This window comes from Ambystoma mexicanum, chromosome 5q (assembly GCF_040938575.1).
Source record: "Ambystoma mexicanum isolate Mex_15411 chromosome 5q, UKY_AmexF1_1, whole genome shotgun sequence".
NCBI lineage: Eukaryota > Metazoa > Chordata > Amphibia > Caudata > Ambystomatidae > Ambystoma > Ambystoma mexicanum.
The window spans coordinates 102963226-102983648 of NC_090933.1; the positions used below are offsets into that span (position 1 = coordinate 102963226).

At 50.2% G+C, this 20423-nt stretch overlaps 1 protein-coding gene across 2 annotated transcripts in view; it reads left to right on the forward strand.

Moving 5' to 3' along the window:
- ELP2 (elongator acetyltransferase complex subunit 2) overlaps positions 1-20423 on the forward strand; it is a 1316635-nt gene that overhangs the window by 87586 nt on the left and 1208626 nt on the right. For both annotated transcript variants that reach the window (XM_069620606.1, XM_069620607.1), the window contains exon 2: positions 5655-5733. In XM_069620606.1, the coding sequence (XP_069476707.1) occupies positions 5655-5733 (79 nt within the window). The remainder of the gene's footprint in view (positions 1-5654; positions 5734-20423) is intronic.

A 20423-nucleotide genomic window follows, 5' to 3' on the forward strand; every position in this document is an offset into this window, starting at 1 on the left:
CTGGCTTTTCTCTAACAGTCCTTTGTTCATTTTTATACCTTGTATCCAGGTCCCCCCATGCAGATGGCCACCGTCCTTCTTCTTTGTGTGATTGACTTAATCATCATGTCTCCTTAGCGCCACCTCGTACCATTGTTATAAGGGCCAGTGATCTTTATGTCTCCTATGAGCTTCCTTTCCTAGTACTTTTGGTTTTAGGGACATATGTTACAACAATACATAGGTTTGCTTTCAATGTAGTGGCTCTGGTCCTTAGGGACGCAACATTCACAGGGCTGTACCGTAGATGACCCACCCTAGGAGGTCCTCATGCATTAAACCACCCCTAGGGGGATTATTGGGTAGTGGCTGGACCTCCCTAGCCTCATGGAAAAGGGCTCCCCCCTGGGGTGAAGTGACGTCACCTTGTGAATCGTCACAATAGTTAGTTATTTATAGGGTATGGTCTTCTCTGCTGAGCTAGTCCCCAGGGGACATTTTCCTTGCCTCTTCTCCTTGGTTGAGGCCTCCATCATCTCATATTCTGCCTTCTTCTAGGGCATAATCTCTGTCTCCTAGACCCGGGTCTTACACTTTTGTTCTCTGCCACCTCAAGGGTACTTCTTCCTTCTCGTTGTTCAGGGCCTCTGCCCTTTCTTTCTCTTGTCCAGGCCTCTGCCCTTACATGCTCTGCCTTCAACTTGGTCAGAGCCTTTGTCTTCTCTGTCCTTTTTTAGGCTTCTCCCTGTGCTCCCTCTGCCCTTTTCTTGATTAGGCCTGTGGATTGGAGGGGCAAAGCAAATGTGTGTCCGGCAGGGTGGAGTGCCCATAATGTTGGGCCAGTTGAAAGGAAGAGCAGGAATGGGGGATAGGAATACCAACTGTAAGGGTGCAGAAGAAGGTGATTGACACAAAGGTTGCATGATGGTTGGCAAAGACTTAACTTAAAAGTCCACCGTCATGTGTTAACATACCTACTTCTGTCCCTCTAACTTTCACCAAAGTAGATAAGGCTAAAGTCCTAATTGCCAGGAGATTGTCTCCCTTCTCCTGGGTTTGTTGTCGCAGTTCACTTCAGGAACTTCAGTAGTTCTCACCCAGGGGGATTGACTCCTTTCCTCTAGTTGGCATGTTCTCAACACAGCAAAGTTCAAACAATGCTCTACAGGGGGAATGACTCCATTTCCCTGGCTGGAAACTTCTACTTACTTCCTCCACTTGAATCAGGGGGAATGCCTCGTTTACCCTGACTAAAGGATCCCCTTATACTTGAGGATGACGCCCTCCTGCTGAGTCTTCTCTTTACAATCTACTAGTCACACTAGAACCAGGTGGAATGACTCTCTTCACCTGGATACTCCAGTGTCTCCTGTGTTCAATACTATAACATTTTCAATTGTACTTTGGTCCCAGACCCAGCTTCTTCTTCTTTGAGCCGGCTGCCCGGGTTCACTAACCTGCCAAGTACTGCTATGGGGAAGATTCTCAGATTCCCTCTTATAATGTATGCTCTCACCTCGGATGGATCTCCAGGTAGAAGGAGAATCTCCAGAAGTCTTTTTATCTGACTTATTCTTGGAGTAAAGGCTTTATTTGCTGAAGAAAGGACGGCCCCCTCCAGTAGCCACAATGTCCCCTTGGCAAAACAGGAACAGCAGGGGGACCACTGAATGGAAGGTCTGGAATGTGGTGAAAAAGCTGAAGCAGATAAAAACCCAAGTTCCCTTTAGTTATCTTGTAAGTTGTGGAGTCTCTTTATGTAGAAAGGATCTCTCGACCTTAGGTGACCGACAGTCCAAATTGTTCCGGTATTCAAGTGAGCGACAGCTAGGTGGTTGAGATATATAGGAGTAGCCAGTATATTAGAAGTAATAAGGAAGACCAGTAATGATAGAGGCACAGTCTGCAGCAAGTTTGAATGTTTGGAGAAGGAGAAGATTGCAGCGGCGGAGCTGGTAACGGGTGTAGAAAAGGAAAAAACAAATGCAGCTAGAAAGCAGCGTGGAGGGAAAAGTATCAAATACCTGCTCACTGGGTAGTTGCTTTCCGATGGCTTGACTTCGGGGGCGAGATGTCCTTTCGTTCTTCTCGGAAGCACTGGTTCGCAGAACGTCCAGGTTGCTTTTGGGGTCAGTGCAGGTAGAGGATCCAGTCCTCTTTCTGACCCGAAAGTTGATTAACCCGGGCAAGGCAGGGGACTAGTTCCCCCACACCACAGGCTCACCTGCTTGTATTAACGTGGCGTAAGGCAGTGAAGACCACTGGGCTGGGAGGTGGATGGAACAGCAGTAGGGAAGATAAAAGGGTAGCCAACTCTAGGTCAAACAAGAAGTAAGGCGAACAGGAACAGAGCCAGAACCAGAGAAAACCGGTACTGGGGCAAGGAAAAGCAGTGTCAAGAACAAGGGAGGAGGAGGGAGAACGCAACAGAAGGCAGATGGCTGAAAAAGGCGAGGCAGGAGCCAAGCAGAGGCAGAGAAGTAAGGGAGCGCAGGTCAAGGAGCAAGCCGAGCTGATGTTTTGCCGCGTCTGCCTTTTATGGCTAAATGCAGAGCAACCCCAGCGTGGGTCGTTGCCATGACGACAAAGCTGTTGTCATGGCGTGCCGTCACCTGACCCCCACAATCAGGATGCTGCTTTGTGACGTTTCCTCCTCAATCCAGGAAGAGGGCGCATTGAACGCTGTGTCCCTCACGGTCCCCCGAGACGCCAGCAGGTAAGCGAGGACGGCGGTATGTGAAAAAAAAGTCCAGTAATGCAGAGCGGTAATCAAAGCAGAAAGAAAGCATGTACGGCAAGGAGTGGCGTGGCTGCACGGCAACCAGAAGGTAAGCAAAGGCAAAAGGCAGTGGTGGAATATGGAAACGAGAAAACTAGCGTCTAACCTGAAAGGAGAGTATGTGCAGGGCGCCGCCATCTTGGAATTGAAAACTATACCGGCACATCCACTTTGTTTGCTCACGTAATGGCAACACAACCTGCAGCCACTTCTAGCGCTTCCAAAGGGAATACTGCGGTTGTATGACAAAGATTACTCTATTTGGGCTTGGACCCACAACCCTGGTTTCTCTGATCATCATTGGTTCTATTCCCTCCATTGACACGAGGAAGATTTCCTCTGATGCACAAATAGTCCTCTTGACTCTTGGGATTTGTGATCCTTCTCTCACTGTTCATGCCAAAGGGATTACTCGAGGGACCACACAGAGACCCTCTCACCTCCCTCGTGTCCCCGCCAGCAGACAAGTGCATCCCTTTATCTTGTAGGGACTCGTAGCATGTTTCCGGACCTCGCTAGGACTGGAAGCAGTGTCTCATTTTACTTGCTGGGCTTTCCCATTCTCTTGCATTCTTTCGGCGGGTCAGCGTCTTCCTGCTGATTATGGTCTCAACACTTGCCACGTTCTCACCGGTCCGATTTCTTGGGTGTAAGGGAGGCATGGTATCACAAGTATGACACTGACACAAGAGTTGCAAGTTTCAAAACCTTTATTAGATTCTTGGTGTTTGAAGAAACTCCTGATTTGCTCTATAGCTATGAAGGGAGTAATCTCTACCATCAAATAAGAAAGAAAACACAGTCCTAGTCAGTCTTTGTCAAATCAAAAGGCCTCTACTAACAAAACCTAATGCCTGCCCTATCTCTCATACAAAAAGTGTGCAATGGGGAATACGTATGCAAAGAAAAATCTGTGTTATAACATTAAGGATAAAGTGGCTCAGTCAGCTCTCCTCCCCACGTTGGACAGCACAGAGAAAGGGGGCCCCCATAGACAAGATGACACACTCTGGTTCATGTTCTCAAAACAAAGGCAGTTCAAAACGTGGATCGAGGCCCACTTGGCCTTCCACGTTAAAGTCACTTATTCCAATGTTCCAAAAGTTCTTTCACAGTTCAACAAAATGTTTACGTAGGTCTCCCTCTGTCCGGGAGGCATGGTATCACAAGCAGAGACTGACGCAATGGGTACAATTTGTAAAACCTTTATTTAATAGGTTGGGATTGGAAAAACTATTCTGCCCTATAACTAAAATGGGAGTAGTCTCGACCATCAAATAAATAACGCATTCCTAGTGGAGCCCCGTCAAATCAAAATGGCCTATGCTAAAAAACCTTTTTAGCATAGGCCTTCAAGCATTAACCTTTTCAATTCCCCTTTTGCTAGTGTTAACCTTGACCATTACGCATTTCAGAGTTCGTATTTTTTTGTTGCCGCTTTATAACAAAACATTTTGCATTTCGCTGAGACATTCAACTGGACTACTTCCTTTGGCCTGACCACTCTGCTACTCTGTATCACTGGCTTCACAGTTATCAGCCACTTAAAAGTTCATCACTGGTTAGTTTTCTTTCGCGTCTCATTAGCATGTGCCCAACCTTCACTTGTGAGATACACTGTTGCGTCTTCAATCTTTCCTTGCCTGTTATGTCTTTCACTAACTCACCGGTTGTGTGTGTTCCTTTCTTGTGTTTGCGGCTTTAATTCATGAGTCAAGGTTAATACCACACGCTTGTCCCCGCCTCCCCAACTCTGTCGGTCACCCGGGAAGGTCATTAGCATCCTTGAAACACAATGCAGGTTTCTTCTTGGCTGCGATTTGGCTCTCTGTGCGTCTCCTTCACGGTTTCCCGGAAGCAGCAACCTCCTTTGGGGATCTGACCATCGGCTGCCCTTTTCTCACTCCCAGATGACCCCTCAAGTAGGTGATGCTACCGCAATGGTCCACCCACAGGGTCTGGATCCAAAGGCGATGGCTCTGCCCTGGCCACCTGAGAGAGAGAGAGCGAGAGAGAGAGAGAGAGATCCCCCGGGGACTAGAAAGTGAGACACCCTTTGGTTTCTCATACGGAGCAGTGTTACTGTTACTCTCTGCGGCCAGAGCTGTGCATGGTCTTTCTCGTCTGGGATCGGCAAGGCTCTTCTCCCTTTTCTGCCAGCGTCCTCCGGTCTCAGGATTCTAACTCTTGCATTTTATAGCTTCTGAGCTCTGTATGGCTTACCAACCGGGCTCTCTTTCGGTTGTTCTTCAGTTTTTAAAGTGCTCAATTGCTCATTATCTTGCAGGAGACTAGAATGTTCTGGAGAGCGATCATCATGTCTGTGTGCCTCTTCTTCATCACAGTACTTTCAGGTTCCCTATAGTTCGCCACCTGATCGCAGTACATAGGTTTACTCTCTGCAAAGAGGTTCTTCAAGGAAGGAGGTTAGTGTGTGTGGGGGTATGTTGATGTCCCAAGGGCTGTACCCTAGATGGTCGTATACATCCCTGAAGGGGGAGTCCCGCTCCATGAGATCCTCCTGCATTATACCACCCTGAGGGGGCTATCGGGTAGTGGCCTCAGCTCACTACCCTCATGACGACATCTAGGGAGTCATCATACAAAATGGGTGATCTATCTTGAATGTTTTGAGGGAGAGGCTGTTGCCGATGGTTCAATCATTAGTGCTGGATAAGCATGCTGATAAGGATTCATAGTTGAAGGATACATTGTCTCACTAGGAAAGAAATATGCATGTCCTCTGCATATGTTTAAAATGGTGCAGAGAAGGTTGCTACAGAGATACATGATGAAGGGTATAGTGTTCTGCTATTGTGCCATTAATATAATGATAAACAAAATATACTTGTATAACTGCTTGCAGTATTTTAATTCCTGATCTTAATTTTCACAGGAAAATACAGTGGTTGAAATGCTAAATGGTCACACAGGAAGAGTGAATTGTGTACAGTGGATTCAGAAACATGACTGTGGTAAGCTAAAATATGCTGTCTAGCTTTTTCCAAATCTCCACATGCTTTGCTTCTGTTCTTTTGCTTCCCATTATCTTCTTTGTACGAATTAAACTATTGCTGGCCTTGTTCAATTTCTTTTGTCATGGCTTCCTCTCTCTCTCCATCAAGCTCTGCACACTCTTATATCCTCTAAATTGTTCTGCTGTATACAGAGGGCAGTAACCTTTCCTTTTCCATTTAACATGTTTTTGCCAAAACTGTGAGATATCTGGAGATGGTATAAGGTGGGAAATGCAGAACCCCTGCAAACTCCCGGCTGTGCTCTAACCTAAGCAATGTGACCTCTGAAATAGGACACCTAAAAATAAATTCTGTTGTGAATGCCTGCCCTCTAGTTCCTATGTGCAGGTGCAAGAATAAGGTTTGTAGGTAAACTGTAGACTTTAGCAAAACATGGCGGAATGACTCCCATGACCTCCAAAAAACTGACTGCACAATTACCTAGCGCCCTGACTTTACTGTTACAAGCATGCAGAGGAAGAGCATATCCCGCGGGACCCTGCATGTCCTGGGGGAGTCATGGAGACAGAGTGAAATAAAACAGAAGGCACCTGTCGCAGATTGCCTTAATAATTCACAGATTTACCAGGAAGTTCCAAGGTTTTGTTATTGAAGTACAGCCTAAGGTCTTTTGACTGTTCAATGAATATACTTCCGGATATAGATGAGTAGATGGTTCACCCCAAGGTACCAGCTGGAGGAAGGGATTAGGAAGTGGCACCTGGACTGTCTCTGTCTCTCTTGTCTCCTGTGGGGTCTCCTCCCTAACTAAGGTGTCCGTACCCCCAGGTTAGTGCTACTGATTGGTTTCCCTACTGTCTAACAGCTGACTGAGCCTAGTGATGTTTCCCTTAAATGCAGGCTCCCTGACTCCCACAGGGACTTCCAGACTTTCTCTACTCTCCAATATGAGGAAAGAAAAAATGTGACTATAGAGGCTAGGCCTACTTAAAGCCAGTTCAGAGAACAATGGATGGTGAAGGGGCAGAAGCAAGAGATGTTGACTAGAGAGAAGCAGGCACAAGAGCAGCAGGTCAAGAAGGAGCAGGAGAAAGAGTCCTGCAGGAACCATCAGCTCAAACAGAAGAAGCAAGCCGGAGACGTGCAGGCCTACGAGATAGCCTGTGATGAGACCCAAGACCCGTTGGAAGAAAAAACATTGACGTTATAAGTCTGCAGAAGAAGCTTAGCCAATTATTGTGGCAAGGTCTGCGGCAGGCTTCTAAGATCTGGACCCACTTTGTGGTCTTAAGGCGAGAACACTCTTTGCCTTTGGAAAGGGCATCATAACCCTTTCCGGTGGGTATGGGGTACAATATCATGTACCTGTGTGTAAAGGACACCATTTCCCTTACCGGTGGAGAGGGGAGGGCACCATTTCCTTTAATGCTGAGTAGAAGTGCACCATTGCACTTGCCTCTGGGAGGGGTGTAAGGGCACCATTGCCCTTACCACTGGGGAAAGGACACCAGTTTCCTTACACTGGCAAAGGGCTACTGGTTCCCCTACTGCTGGCAAAGGCCCGATATCCCTTAGAGAACTGGGGTCGTGTATCCCTGGGTCAGAAAGTAGTGAGACAGTCACTATCCTCCTGGCTAGATTGGAAACATCGAGCCAGGCTCTTTTATTCCTGTGAGAAGGAAGTGTAGTAAAGAAACGGTTGGGCTCTGCCTCCTTGCGCAGTGATTGAAATTTTGCTCTCAGTGCTCTGATCCTTGCGCCTTCCTCCCTCCCTCCCGCTCTTAGGAGTTCCCTTCTCACATCTTTTTTTTTTTTTTAAATATTTTTTATTGGTTTTGCAACATGAACAATCAACATAACCCAGTCCATCCCCCCTCCCTTTCCCCCCCGGAATGTCCACCGTTCTATTTATCTTCTGTTTGCAGAGTCAGTGACTTATCTGAACATATCAAGAATTCTAATTTTATGTGGGCACCACTGTTCCATATAGTCGCTTTGTAGGTACTCCAAGGTGTCCGACCAATCCTCCCTGAATTTCTGATAGTTCCCTTGTAGGTTTTATGTCATATGTTCCATTGTTATATGGTACCATGCTCTTCTTATCCAGTCTATTGCAACGGGCGGGGACCGTTGCTTCCATTTTTGGGCGATTTCCAACCACACCCCTACTAAAAGACCCATGAAGTTTCTTTTCTGTGTTTTGGAAAGGGTTTTGTCCTTCGGGTTCCAAATCCCACATAGCCACACCTCCTCCTCCAGAGTCTCGGCCCCCTGGAACATTGAGCTCATGTGGTCTTTCACATCTGTCCAATATTGTTGAAGCTTTGGGCAATCCCACCAAATGTGTCTCCAATTCCCTTCCTCTCCACATGCCCTCCAGCATACATTGGGAGAGTCCTGGAACATTCCGTGGAGCCTCTCTGGGGTGTAGTGCCATTGTAGGAGAATTTTCATCCACATTACTTTCGAGTGGATGGCCCTCGTTAATTTAGATATCATCCCCCACGTGTATTCCCACTGTCCCCTTGGGATCGTCCTTCTCAGGGTTTTTTCCCACCTCTTAATATATTGCCAGGTGACCTTTTCTCCTACGGAGTTGATGAAACCATATGTATTTGATACAAACTTTTTGGACCCGTCGTTTGACATGATGTATTGCTCAAATGGGGTTAATTCTCTGGTGGCTGCTTGTCGTATTCTCGGTGTGTCTAGCCAATGGTACAGTTGGTCATATTTATACCTATCTGTCCCCTTCAGGGGCAGTAGGGCCGTGCAATCTTCAAAGGTCCTTATTTGTTGTTCCTGATACATATCCCCTACCATATTGCCACCCGCTTCCTCCCACTTTTGGAATGCCTTATTCTCTAGACCTGGTGGAAATTCTGGGTTTCTAAATAGGGGCATGAAAGGGGCTGGGTCTTTAGTTAGTGTACCTTTCTTAGTTGCACTGTCCCATATTTCCAATGATGCCTGCATGATTTCACTTATGCGTGGATTGGGATGTCTGTGTGTCTTTCCTGCCCATAGCATGTGTCTTGTCGGGGCGTTCGCCACTGCCCTATCTTGAGCAGCCCACAGTTTTTGGGACTCTTCAGGAATCCATTCCTTCAGAACCCATAATTGGGCTGCCTCATAGTACCTTCTAAAGTGGGGTAGAGCGCAACCCCCTTCTTTTCGTGAGGCTGTTAGTACCGAGCTTCAAATTCTACTGGTTTTCCCTTGCCAGATGTATTCCTTGACTGCTTTTGCTAGGGATTTGAAGAACGCCCTCGGGAGACTTATTGGTAGGGCCTGAAATAGATATAAGAGTTTGGGTAGGATGGTCATTTTGACGACCGTTATGCGCCCCCACCATGATATCGATAACGGGTTCCACCTTTCTATGTACCGTTTGACTTGTTGCAACAGGTTTGGGTAGTTTGGGGAGTATAATTGCTGTATTTTATGTGTTAATGTGATACCCAGGTATTTGGTCCCTGTCGTAGCGATTTTTAGTTGAAGGGAGCCTGCTACCGATTGGATTCGGGTTGTGTCTCCCGCCAGTGTCAGTAATTCGGATTTCTGTCTATTTATCTTGAGGCCGGATATAGAGCCATAGTTGTCCATCTCCTGTACTAGTATAGGGAGAGAGTTTTCGGGATCTCCCAGCGTTATTAACATATCATCAGCATATGCCACAGTTTTGTGGGTAATACCTCCCCTGTCTATTCCCTTTATGTTTTGGTTGTCTCTTATTCGCGCTAGCAGTGGTTCCAAGAAAATTGCGTATAATAGGGGGGATAGTGGGCAACCTTGTTTCGTCCCTCTCTCGATTAGTATTTTATTAGACAGGGACCCATTCACCGCTATTCTAATGCTGGGGGATTTGTAATTGGCTTTTATCATATTTATGAATGTTTCTCCTATGCCCATTTTCCTCAGTATGTGGAATGGGAGGGACCATTCTACTCGGTCAAACGCTTTCTCTGCGTCCAGAGTTAGTATCGCTGCGGGCGTGCCCGTTATTCCCATCTTTTCCACGATGTGGAGGACCCTCCTAATATTATCGTGTGTTTGTCGTCCGGGGACGAAACCAGACTGGTCCTGATGGATCAGTTTTGTTAGCACTTGAGTAAGTCTGTAGGCCAGGATTTTAGTATACAGCTTGGCGTCTAAATTTATCGATGCTATTGGTCTATAAGAGGTCGGAGACCCGGGATCTTTCCCCTTTTTGTGTATCACCAGCATTTTGGCCTCGTTCATCGTTGGGGTGATGTCGTGTTTTTCTTTGAAGGAATTAAATAATTCGGTCAAGGTCGGGGCCAGTATGTCCCCATATTCCTTGTAGAATAGCGCAGTGTAGCCATCAGGGCCCGGGGCCTTGTTTCTGGGGAGGTCTCTGATTGCTTATTGACCTCTTCAATCGTTATGTCCCTATCTAATGTGAGTTTTTCTGTGGCGGATAGCACTGTAAGGTCCACCCCCTCCAGATGTGTTTTTTGGAGATTTTCATTGGGATGGTCTGCGGAGTACAACGTTCTGTAGAACCGCTCCATTATCTCCCCCATTTCGGTTGTTTGGGTCTTTCTATTCCCTTTATCGTCTCGGAGGGCCAATATGGTCCTATCTAGTTACTTCCCCTTAAATTGTCTAGCTAGAAGTTTATCAGCTCTGTTGGCCTTAGTGTAGTACCAATGTTTTAACCTCAGTAGGTGCCTTTCTGCTTTCTTAGTGCAGATCACTTCTAACTAACCTTGGACGTGCCTCAGGGCTTTTTGTAGCTTTATAGTTGGTTTCAGCAGTATTTCTGCCTGAATGCTCCCAATTTTGGCCTCCAGCTCCCTCTCCCACTGATAGTTGAGCTTTTCTTTTTGGGCCTTCAATGCGATTAGGTGTCCCCTGGTTACTGCCTTTAGAGCTTCCCATTGTGTTTCAATCGATATGTCAGGGTGGTTATTACTTGTAAGGTATTCAGTGATTTGTTCTCGGATTTTATTCCCCATTACAGGATCTCTAATTATGTCCTCTGGGAGTCGCCATTTCCATAGCCCAGGCGTCCGTGGGGTGAGTGCTATCTCCGCCCACAAAGGGGCGTGATCCGACAGTGATATGGACCCGATATCTGTCTTTCGTATTTTGCCCAGGATGCCCGGTGAGGCCCATAGGTAGTCTATCCTAGACATTGTATGGTGTACATGTGAATAGTATGTATATCCTCTGAGATTAGTATTTGTGTCTCCAGATGTCCCCCAGAGCCATATTAGACATTTTCTTTTTTAGGGCCTCCGAGGGAGGGCTTTGCCCCTGCTGTCTCGGGGTCGATCTGTCTAAAGAGGGGTCCCATGCGATGTTCAGGTCTCCCCCCAATATTATCTCTGCTGTGGCGAAGTGTTCCAGCTTCTCAAGCATGTCCTTCAGAAAACCCTCCTGTCCTGTGTTGGGGGCATATACTGCAGCCAGAGTTAGAGGGTAACCTTCTATAATCGTGTTGGCTAGGAGATATCTGCCCAGAGTATCAGCCTCTGTTTGGAGCACTTGTACCTTTATGGAGTCCCTGAATGCGATCAGGACCCCCACCTTTTTCTCCTTAGCGTTTGCCTGTAATATCTGGTTGTAACCCTTCAGCCGCACCTTTCCCCTGTCCTGTCTCTTTATGTGCGTTTCTTGTAGCATAATGATGTCGTACTTGTCTTGTTTTAGGTAGTGTTCCACTTTTTTCCTTTTGACAGGGGAGTTAAGGCCTCTGATGTTATATGTTAGTACCTTGATACCCATCCCGTCCATAAATGGAAAGACTCCGGTTGAGCCTTATGATCTGAGCTATGGTGGTTCCCGGTATCCCTCCCCTCCTCCCCAAGGCATGCCCCAGCTCGCCTTCCTTCCCCCATCCACCCAAAACTGCCCTGTGATGAGCCCTGGTTCCTATGTTCGCTCAGGCATTTCGCCGTGTGCACCATGCTCATCTGACCACAGGGGTAACTTGTAGGGTATTCTAAGACCCTCTGGATACCAATAGGTGTCGCCGGAGCCCTCCCCCCCCTCCGCACCTTATCTTTTGGAAAAAATCGTCATCTGCCATCTTGTTTTCTTCGTGTAAGTCTGCGTGGGCATGCCTTATTTACCCCGATGGGGGCTTCTGGAGCTTCCCCTTTTGTTGTCATAACTCTTTTGGCATCGGAGCTCTCCCCTTTTTCTCTACTCTCGTCCAGTGCCATTCCGATCTTTTCTGGGATCTTTTATCTCTCTGTTCTCCTTGTTCTACTTCTTGATCTTGCATGCCCAGTAGTTGTTTCCCTTCCTCACATGTCGTTGTTTTCCATTGCTTGCCTTCCCATGAGAACAGGAGTCCGAAAGGAAATGTCCATTTATATTTGATCTGTTTTGACGCTAGGAACTTCACCGCCGGACCCATTTCTCTGCGTTTCTGTAGTGTTGACTGTGCCAAATCTTGGTATAGCTGTACCTCTTCTCCATTCATCCTGATGTGCTCCATTGACCTGGCTTTCCGTAATATTAGTTATTTCTGGGGATATGAGGAGAGGGCAACTAGTACGTCCCTTGGCCGTGTGTCAGGTCCGATCCTCTTTGGACCCACCCTATGGACCCTGTCGATTCCTACTTCCTCTTCCTCGTTTGCATTTAAGATTTCTTTAAAGACCTGTTGCACTGCTTCTTTAAGGTGTCTGTCCTCCACCGTTTCCGCCATATTTTTTATTCTTATATTCGCTCTTCGTGATCTATTTTCTAGATCCTTGCACTGTAATTCAAGGTTATGAGTGCGGGTCAAGAGTTGTTCTTGGAGTTCCGCATTCTGACGTGCCTCCTCGTCTAGGTTTTGGGTTATTTCTCCCAGACTCGTGATCTCTGTTCGTAGTTCTTGTATGGCAGTTCGCATGTCTTTTTTCATGGCTTCGATTTGTGACTGTGTTGTTGCTAGGAATTGCGTCTGGAGCTCCCCGAACCACGATTCCATGTCTTCCTTAGATGCCATCCCTGTATCCTGCGAATCCGTGCTCTGTGTCACGGAATGGACCTCTGGGGTCTTCTTCCTAGTGGATATGGAAGGATTGGGGTGTTCTGGCCCCCACAGTTGCGTCAGGCTCTGATCCCCTCTTTTCTGTGATGCTTGCTGGTCTTGTTGCGCTTCCCTCCCTCTAGATTTTGACATAGGTGCGGTAAGATTCTTCTGTAGTATCGGAACTGATTCTCTACCGGGGGAATCCGCTTCTCTGTTTCAGGTCTGCCTGGGGCGCGTGGGGTCTCCACCTGCGTACCGTGCGCCCGTTTCCTCTGCCCCCTTCTCCGCGTACCTGGAGTGTAGGAGTCGCCCGTGTTCCCGCGCACTGGTCGTCCCCTCCAGGCCTCGAGGCCTCTGATGTTGTCCTACTCCATCCGTTATATGTCCTCCACTTAGTGCCACCTTGTATACGCTCCGGTCCCCGGCGGGATCGGGTCGCTGCTACTGCTGTCTGGAGGTACTTCGGTGCTGCGATCTTTCTGGTACCTTCTGGAGCGTTCCTTGCCTCCTGTCAGGGCCGTCTCCTGCTGGAGTGCGACGTCTCCACTCCTTGGCCTGGAGGTGGTGCGTCTGCGGTTCTCCTCCTCGCGGACACGATCCTCACACCCACCATCTTGGGATTCCGGTCCCGGAGTCTCGGCGTTGCCCAGCTGGGGAGCGGCGGGGCCTCTCCGGTCTTCCTCCTGGGAATGTGCTCCGGCGCCGGTGTCCTCGACGCTTCCCCGCCCCAGGGAGTCGCCTGCAGCGGGGTACGCCACCGGGCTTGGGTTGCTCAGGTGGTCTCGATGTACTCCCAGTCGAGCGTAACGTTTGTTGCCCATGGTGAGTTCTGCCGTAGACACATTTTTCTGCTTAATTCATGTGCTTTGCTGGTGCGGCCTAGTGGGGGGACGGAGCACGTCTCACACACGTCCATTTCCCAGCGCCGCCATCTTGGAATCCCCTTCTCACATCTTTTGCAACCTAAATTTGGGTTATAGGAATCCAGATATTCCAAAAAGGCATCTGGGACTTCCTCCTCCACCACTGACCGCCTCTCTCCTAGGTTTTTTTCCCCGAGGACAACCCCATCCTCCCCTTCTCAGGTGATGCTCCCTCGCTTATCCACCCCCAGAGTTGGGATCCAAAAGCAATGGCCCTCTCCTGGCCAACTGAATAGAGGATTCGCGGTGATTGGGTCCTCCGACGTATTCCATATCTTTGACAGTAATCACCACAGCTGTGCTGCTTCGGAAAATTTTCGGTGTCTGCATCCTACGCCGATGACGTCGATGCGCCGTCCCCGAGGACCACCTCCGACGGCCGACGTCACCCGATGTGATAAGTAGGACGCACAACGCCCGTAGCCTCAGTTCTGTTTTTTCCGCAAACGTGTTCGCTTCGTGAATCTCGGTACGCCTCGACTCTTTGGAGTTTCTGTTGTAATCGTCGATGTCTACCTCGTCTTCAACCCCACGTCCGGGCTTCAAAAAATGCGGGGACTGTGGGTCCAAGATGTCGGTAACGGACTCGCACAACGCCTGCCTCTGGTGCCTTGGGGAGGCCCACGACACGGACGACTGTGTCGACTGCCAGTCGCTCACAACCAAGGCCTTGCGGGAGCGCAAGAAGAAGTTGTCGGTAGGTAGGGTGTCTAAGCCCCGGAAGTCGAGGTCGGCGGGGCTTTCGACGGATGATTCGAGAGGCGACTCTCCGTGTCATCGTCGGAGGTCCAGTGGGTCTCCTTCCAGGAGTCGGTCTCGCCACTCCTCTGCCTCTTTGAGGCATTCCCAGAAGCGCCGGCATCGGTCGCCTTCCCCGTCCTCTTCCGAGGACTCTGCCCGTCGGCAGGTCACTTATCCCACCATGCAAGCGACACCGGAGGAATGGGCTTCCACTGGTCCGTCCGCGCCTCCGAGTGGGATCGGTCGAGAGACACCGCTCGCACGCCTTCAGGCTCGGGTGGTCTTCACGGAGTGCGGGAGGAACGCCGTGAAGACAAATCAGCAAAAAGGTAGAAAATAGAATGGAGTGTTGGCTCCAAAGGTAAAACAAACAAGCGTCTTACCAACGTGGGACGAAGGTTGCAATGCACCGAGAAGCATCACAAAAGGCAGGATATAGTTGTGGTGGCCATCTTGGAAATCCACTAGGCTGTTCAGACAAGAATGGCAAAGCACGTAATGGGCATATCAATGGAGCCTCCATCAGTTCCATGCACGGTTCGCGGGAGAGGTCCCGCTCGGACATGGGTAACTGTTCTCGGCATGCCCGTTCCAGGTCCCGGTCCTCGACACGCTCGAGACCGCGTGATCCTGTGTAGTCTTCGAGGAAGACGTCGATGCCTGTGGTGCCGAGGTCGTCGACGGCCTCAGGCTCCGCCTCCGAGGGGGTCGTCGACGCTGTCGGCGCCTAGGTCGTCGAAGGACACGCTCGGAGCTCTAGCTTTGAGGCCTGTGTCGACGCTGTCAATGCTGGCGGCGCTGCGGCTGACGTTGACGCCGATTCACTCGATGTCGACGCCGATTCTCTCGACGCCGGTGCCAATTCGTTCGGCGCCCTCAACACCTTTCGAGGCGGTGGTGTTGGAGGGGCCCCGTGGCACGGGGGAAGCCCCTAGAAAGGCTCTGGCTAAGGTTAGGCATAGCTTTTGTCCCCAGGTGCCTCCCTCTCACCGCCTGGAGTACATTTCAAAGGTTGATGAGGGCTCTGATGAGGGCTTGGTTCCGGATATGCTGTCAGATGAGCTTCTCTCGGGCCATAGCCAATTTGAAGACCTCGATCTTGGTCCCCCCACTGACCCGGTACTGTCGTTTCATATGGCTCTGCAGAGAAGGGTGGCGGCGGCTTGGACTGCTCCGGAGAGTCTCCCGGCAGTGGGCAAGTCTTTGTCGCGAAAATACCGTCCAGCCAGTAGCGACCCCTGCTACTTGTCCAGGCACCCAACTCCGGAGAGTTTGGTGGTGCAGGCGGCTACGGCCCTGGCAAAGCAGGTGTCGTATCCTACCATCCCTCCTGATAGGGGCGACAAACGTTTTGATGGCTGGGCGAAGAAAGTGTTTTCTTCAGGGAGTATGGCGCTTCAGGCGGCCAACTCCGTATGTGCCTTGTCTCGTTTCACACACAATCTGTGGAACTGTGTTGCATTAGCGGCTGAACATATTCCCGAAGGGGACGAACAGGATGGTTTTCCTTGCTTTGGTCCAGGATGGCAAGGATGCCATGTGTGAGGCCGTTCAATCGGGTTTGGACATGGCAGATTGTGTCAGCCGGTCCATGGCGGTGAGCACCGTAATACACAGGTTTGCGTGGTTGCGGAAGTCGGGGTTCGCTCCTGATGTGCAGTCCCGGCTCCTCAACATGCCCTTTGACGGTGAACATCTTTTTGGCAGCAAGGCTGACGAGAGCCTTGAGAGGTTGCAGACCTCCAAAGCTGCAGTGAAGTCGTTAGGCGCTGCAGTTCGACAACCTCCGCCTTTTCGTCCTAGTGGACAACAATGGAGGGGTGGTTCCTTTCGTTATTACTCATCCTTCAGTAAAGCGAGAGGAGCTGTCAGTCAAAGAGGCCACCGTAGGAGTACCAGAGTTGGAAAACAGGGTACTCGAGGTGCCAAAGCCGTTCGGGCAGTTTACTCTTTGCCCTCAGGCAACGCCGCAGCCGCTACCACTCAGTCATGAGGCCATGTCCCATGGTTCGCCGGATGGGGGAAGGCTGGCGCAGCATCTTGTAGAGTGGCATGCCATTACTTCAGATGTGTGGGTTCTGGAGATCATAACCCACGGCTACTGTCTTCCCTTTCGGCAGAGGCCTCACGACAATCCACCTGGGAACCTCTCTTTGAAGAATCTGGATCCGCTTCTTGCGCAGGAAATTCAAGCCCTGCTGGAGAAAGGCGCCATAGAACTGGTGCCTGTAGCAGAGAGGAACAAGGGATGGTATTCCCCTTATTTTTTGATTTCAAAGAAAGACTGGGGATTGAGACCCATCATGGACTTGCGCGGTTAGAACAAACTCCTCCGGAAGGACAAGTTCAAGATGGTTACTCTCTCTCAAGTCCTCCAGGCCCTTCAATTTCAGGACTGGTTGGTGTCTCTCGACCTCAAGGACGCTTACTTCTATGTGCCGATCCATCCCAAGCACAAGAAGTACCTGAGGTTCGCGGTTGGCGACTCGTACTTTCAGTTTCGGGTCCTGCCGTTCGGCTTGACCTCCGCCCTGAGGGTTTTCACCAAGCTCATGGTGGTGGGGGCAGCACATCTCAGGAAAGGGGGGATTCACGTCTACCCCTACCTGGACGATTGGTTGATCAGGGGGAGCTCTCCCGAGCAAGTCCTGGATCATCTGTCCGTCACCTGCCACTCCCTTTACAAGCTAGGCTTCTCCCTCAATTTAAAGAAGTCCCATTTGACGCCAACACAGCGGCTCCAGTACATCGGAGCAGTGCTCGACACATCCCTGGGGCTGTATTTTCCTCCCAGGTGAGGGCTTCTCACATTCAGCAGATGGTGCACAAGTTTCAACTTGCCCAGACGCTTCCGCCGTTCGAGTTCTTGAGGTTGCTCGGCCTCAGGGAATCCTGCATTCTTCTGGTGCCAGAGGCTCGTCTGCGGATGAGATCTTTGCAGTGGGCACTCAAGATGCAGTGGTCGCATTCTTCCGGCAGGATGTCGGACCCTGTTCAGGTGCCGCCCTCGGTCGCCCAGGACCTTCTGTGGTGGGCCGTCGAAGGCAATCTGATGAAGGGGGCTCCGTTTTAGCTTCCCAGGCCGGAGGTGACGATCGTGACGGACGCATCCCTCACGGGATGGGGAGCTCATGCCAACGAGTTGACAGTCAGCGGTCGTTGGTCTCCGTCGGAGTCCAGACTCCATATCAATCTGTTGGAGCTGAGGGCCGTCAGGCTAGCCCTGAAGGCTTTTCTGCCGACTGTGCGAGGAAAGAGTGTCCTGATCCTGACGGACAACACAGTGGCCGTGCACTACCTCAACAAAAAGGGGGGGGCAGGGCACTTCCTCTGTGCAGGGAGACGATGCAGCTCCAGTTCTGGGCCATCCAGCAGGAAGTTTCGATCTCTGCTGTTCATCTGGCCGGAGACGACAACGAGACAGCGGACGCTCAGAGCAGGCAGAGCACGATCCCTCACGAGTGGGAGCTGGCTCAGAAGATTTTCCTGGAGATCTTCGCCCTTTGGGGGACCCCTCAAGTGGATCTCTTCACCTCCAGTGTTAGGAGACGCGTTTGTGGTGGAGTGGTCATTCCCACTGCTGTACGCATTTCCTCCAGTCCCCGTCATCCCGCAAGTACTGCGTAGGTTACGGAGGTTCGGTTCCCAGATGATCCTCATTGCTCCGGCGTGGGCCCGGAGGACGTGGTACCCGGACCTTCTCGACTTTTACATCTGCCCTCCACGTCGTCTTCCCTACCGAGACGATCTGCTCTCACGGGAGTGGGGTTAGTTTCTCCATCCAGAGGTCAGATCCCTCAACCTTCACGCTTGGCTTCTGAAAGGTTGAGGTATAAGGATTGGGACCTCCCTGAAGACGTGTTGGAGGTGTTGCTCTCGGCCAGACGGCCGGCAACAAAGACTCTGTACCGTTGCCGTTGGCGTAAATTCTGCGACTGGTGCAGAGTTAAGAATGTGGATCCTTTTGAATATGACATTCCCATGGTTCTGTCTTTTTTGCTTTCTTTGGCCCACAGGGGCTTGCAAGTGGGTACCATTAAAGGTTACCTGGCGGCGCTGTCCATATTTAAGCGCTCGTCTGAAGAATGTTCCTATTTTAAGATTCCTTTAATTTCTCAGTTTTTGAAAGGGCTCACTAATGTGTTCCCTCCGTCACCTTTTCTGGTGCCCGGTTGGGATTTGAACCTTGTTCTTAAGTTTCTTATGGGTGCTCCGTTTGAGCCTTTTCATTCTTGCACTTTGAGACTGTTAACTCTTAAAACTGTGTTTTTGGTTGCGGTTACTTCCGCTCGCAGAGTGAGTGAGTTACAGGCACTTTAAGTTAAGCCACCCTTCACTGTGTTTCATAAGGACAGGGTTGTCCTTCGAGTTCGTCCTTCCTTTCTTCCGAAGGTGGTTTCGGAATTTCATTTGGGCCAGAAGGTTGTTCTTCTGGCATTCTATCCTCCGCCGCATCCTGGTAAGGAAGAGGAGAGGCTCCATAGGCTTGATCCTAGGAGAGCGTTGAGCTTTTATATTTCACGCATGTCCCGGGTGAGAGTGGACGATTAACTCTTCATTGGTTACGCTGGAAAGCATTTGGGACAAGCTGTGACGAAACTGTCACAGCTCCAAACTCTAGGTGCAGGAGTGGCGCGAACCAACCACCCCCACTGCGGTCTGGGCACCTGCAAGGATAGGCTTACACAGGCCGCTGAGACCCCAGCAGGGAAAGAGGGTTAGGATCTCGTTGGTTGGATAGGTCTCAAACAGATGGTAACCGGAGCGAGGGTTAGGAGAGGGGATGTGGACAAGCAAGGGAACACATGGGAGAAAATGACAATAACAAAAGCACTAACACCCCCACACACACTCTGTGTTTTACATTACTTTTTAGATTCAAAAGGCTAGATTCAAAAGGCACTTAGCTCTGTGGTTGAGTGCTGGCCTCCTGCCTGCGCATTCTCAGGTCCGGAGCTCGGAGCAGTTCATATGCTGCAAAAGAGTTTCAGTATTAGTGACCTGTGTTAACTCACTTAGGGGTAATACAACATCCACTTAATCCACAGTAAGGTATGCCACCTCGGGGTTGGGTTAGTGTTGGTGCATGCACATGCACACTAAGATACGCCTGCTCGCAGAGCTCAACAATACCCAATCATAGGGAGTGGGTTCAGAACATGCGGCCCAAGTTCGCCGCATGTGGCTTAAGCGAAATGAGATCCATTGTGCCGCCAGTGTTTGCCGCACGCGGTCCAACTGTTAGACACCCCGTGCTGCCAAAGTTTGCAGCACGTGGCTGACAATGCATTTATACACAAACACTGCGCCTGTAGTCGTGATGGGATAGCTTTTGCCCCTAGCAGGGGACATGAGTATGGTTGGGCGGTGCCCCTGCGCGAGCCCCTCAGCGGATTCCCAATGCTTCCTGGTTTGTTCCGTACTCTCCCCCGTGGCTGCGCTTCTAATTCGTTCGCTATAGTTTCGCTGCACTTATCTGTATTAAGTGAGGGGCCGGAATGCTGGTTCCTTGGGGCGTGGCCCCTCGCGTGATCCCGTCGGCAGGAGCTCTGCTGGATGCGTCCGTTCCGGTCGGGAGCTTTAGCACAAGCCCCGTGCCTTCGTTCTTCGCACGTGCGCGAGCCCCTCCCAACCTGGGAGTGGAAAAGTAGTTCCCGGCCCGAAGGTTGCTGGGAATTGTGGTCCGGTGAGCCTGTTGCCTGCAAAAGGGACAGAGAAGCCTTCTATAAGGCTGAAAGCTGTTCCTTTGGGGTTGTTTAGTTTTAGGGCTGGTTCTTCTGCATCCTGGACCTCTCTCTACGCCCTGACTCCCTCTGACAACCCCCTGCACCCTGACAGAAACAGACTTTGTCTCGTTGGATTATTTTGGCTATCTCCGAGTGTTACCGCTTGGCGGATAAGTACCCACCGGCTGGCTTGCGGGCCCATTCTACCAGGGGTATGGCTGCATCTACTGCCCTACAGAGGGGTGTTCCTATTCGTAACATCTGTGATGCAGCCACCTGGGCTTCTGTACATACCTTTGT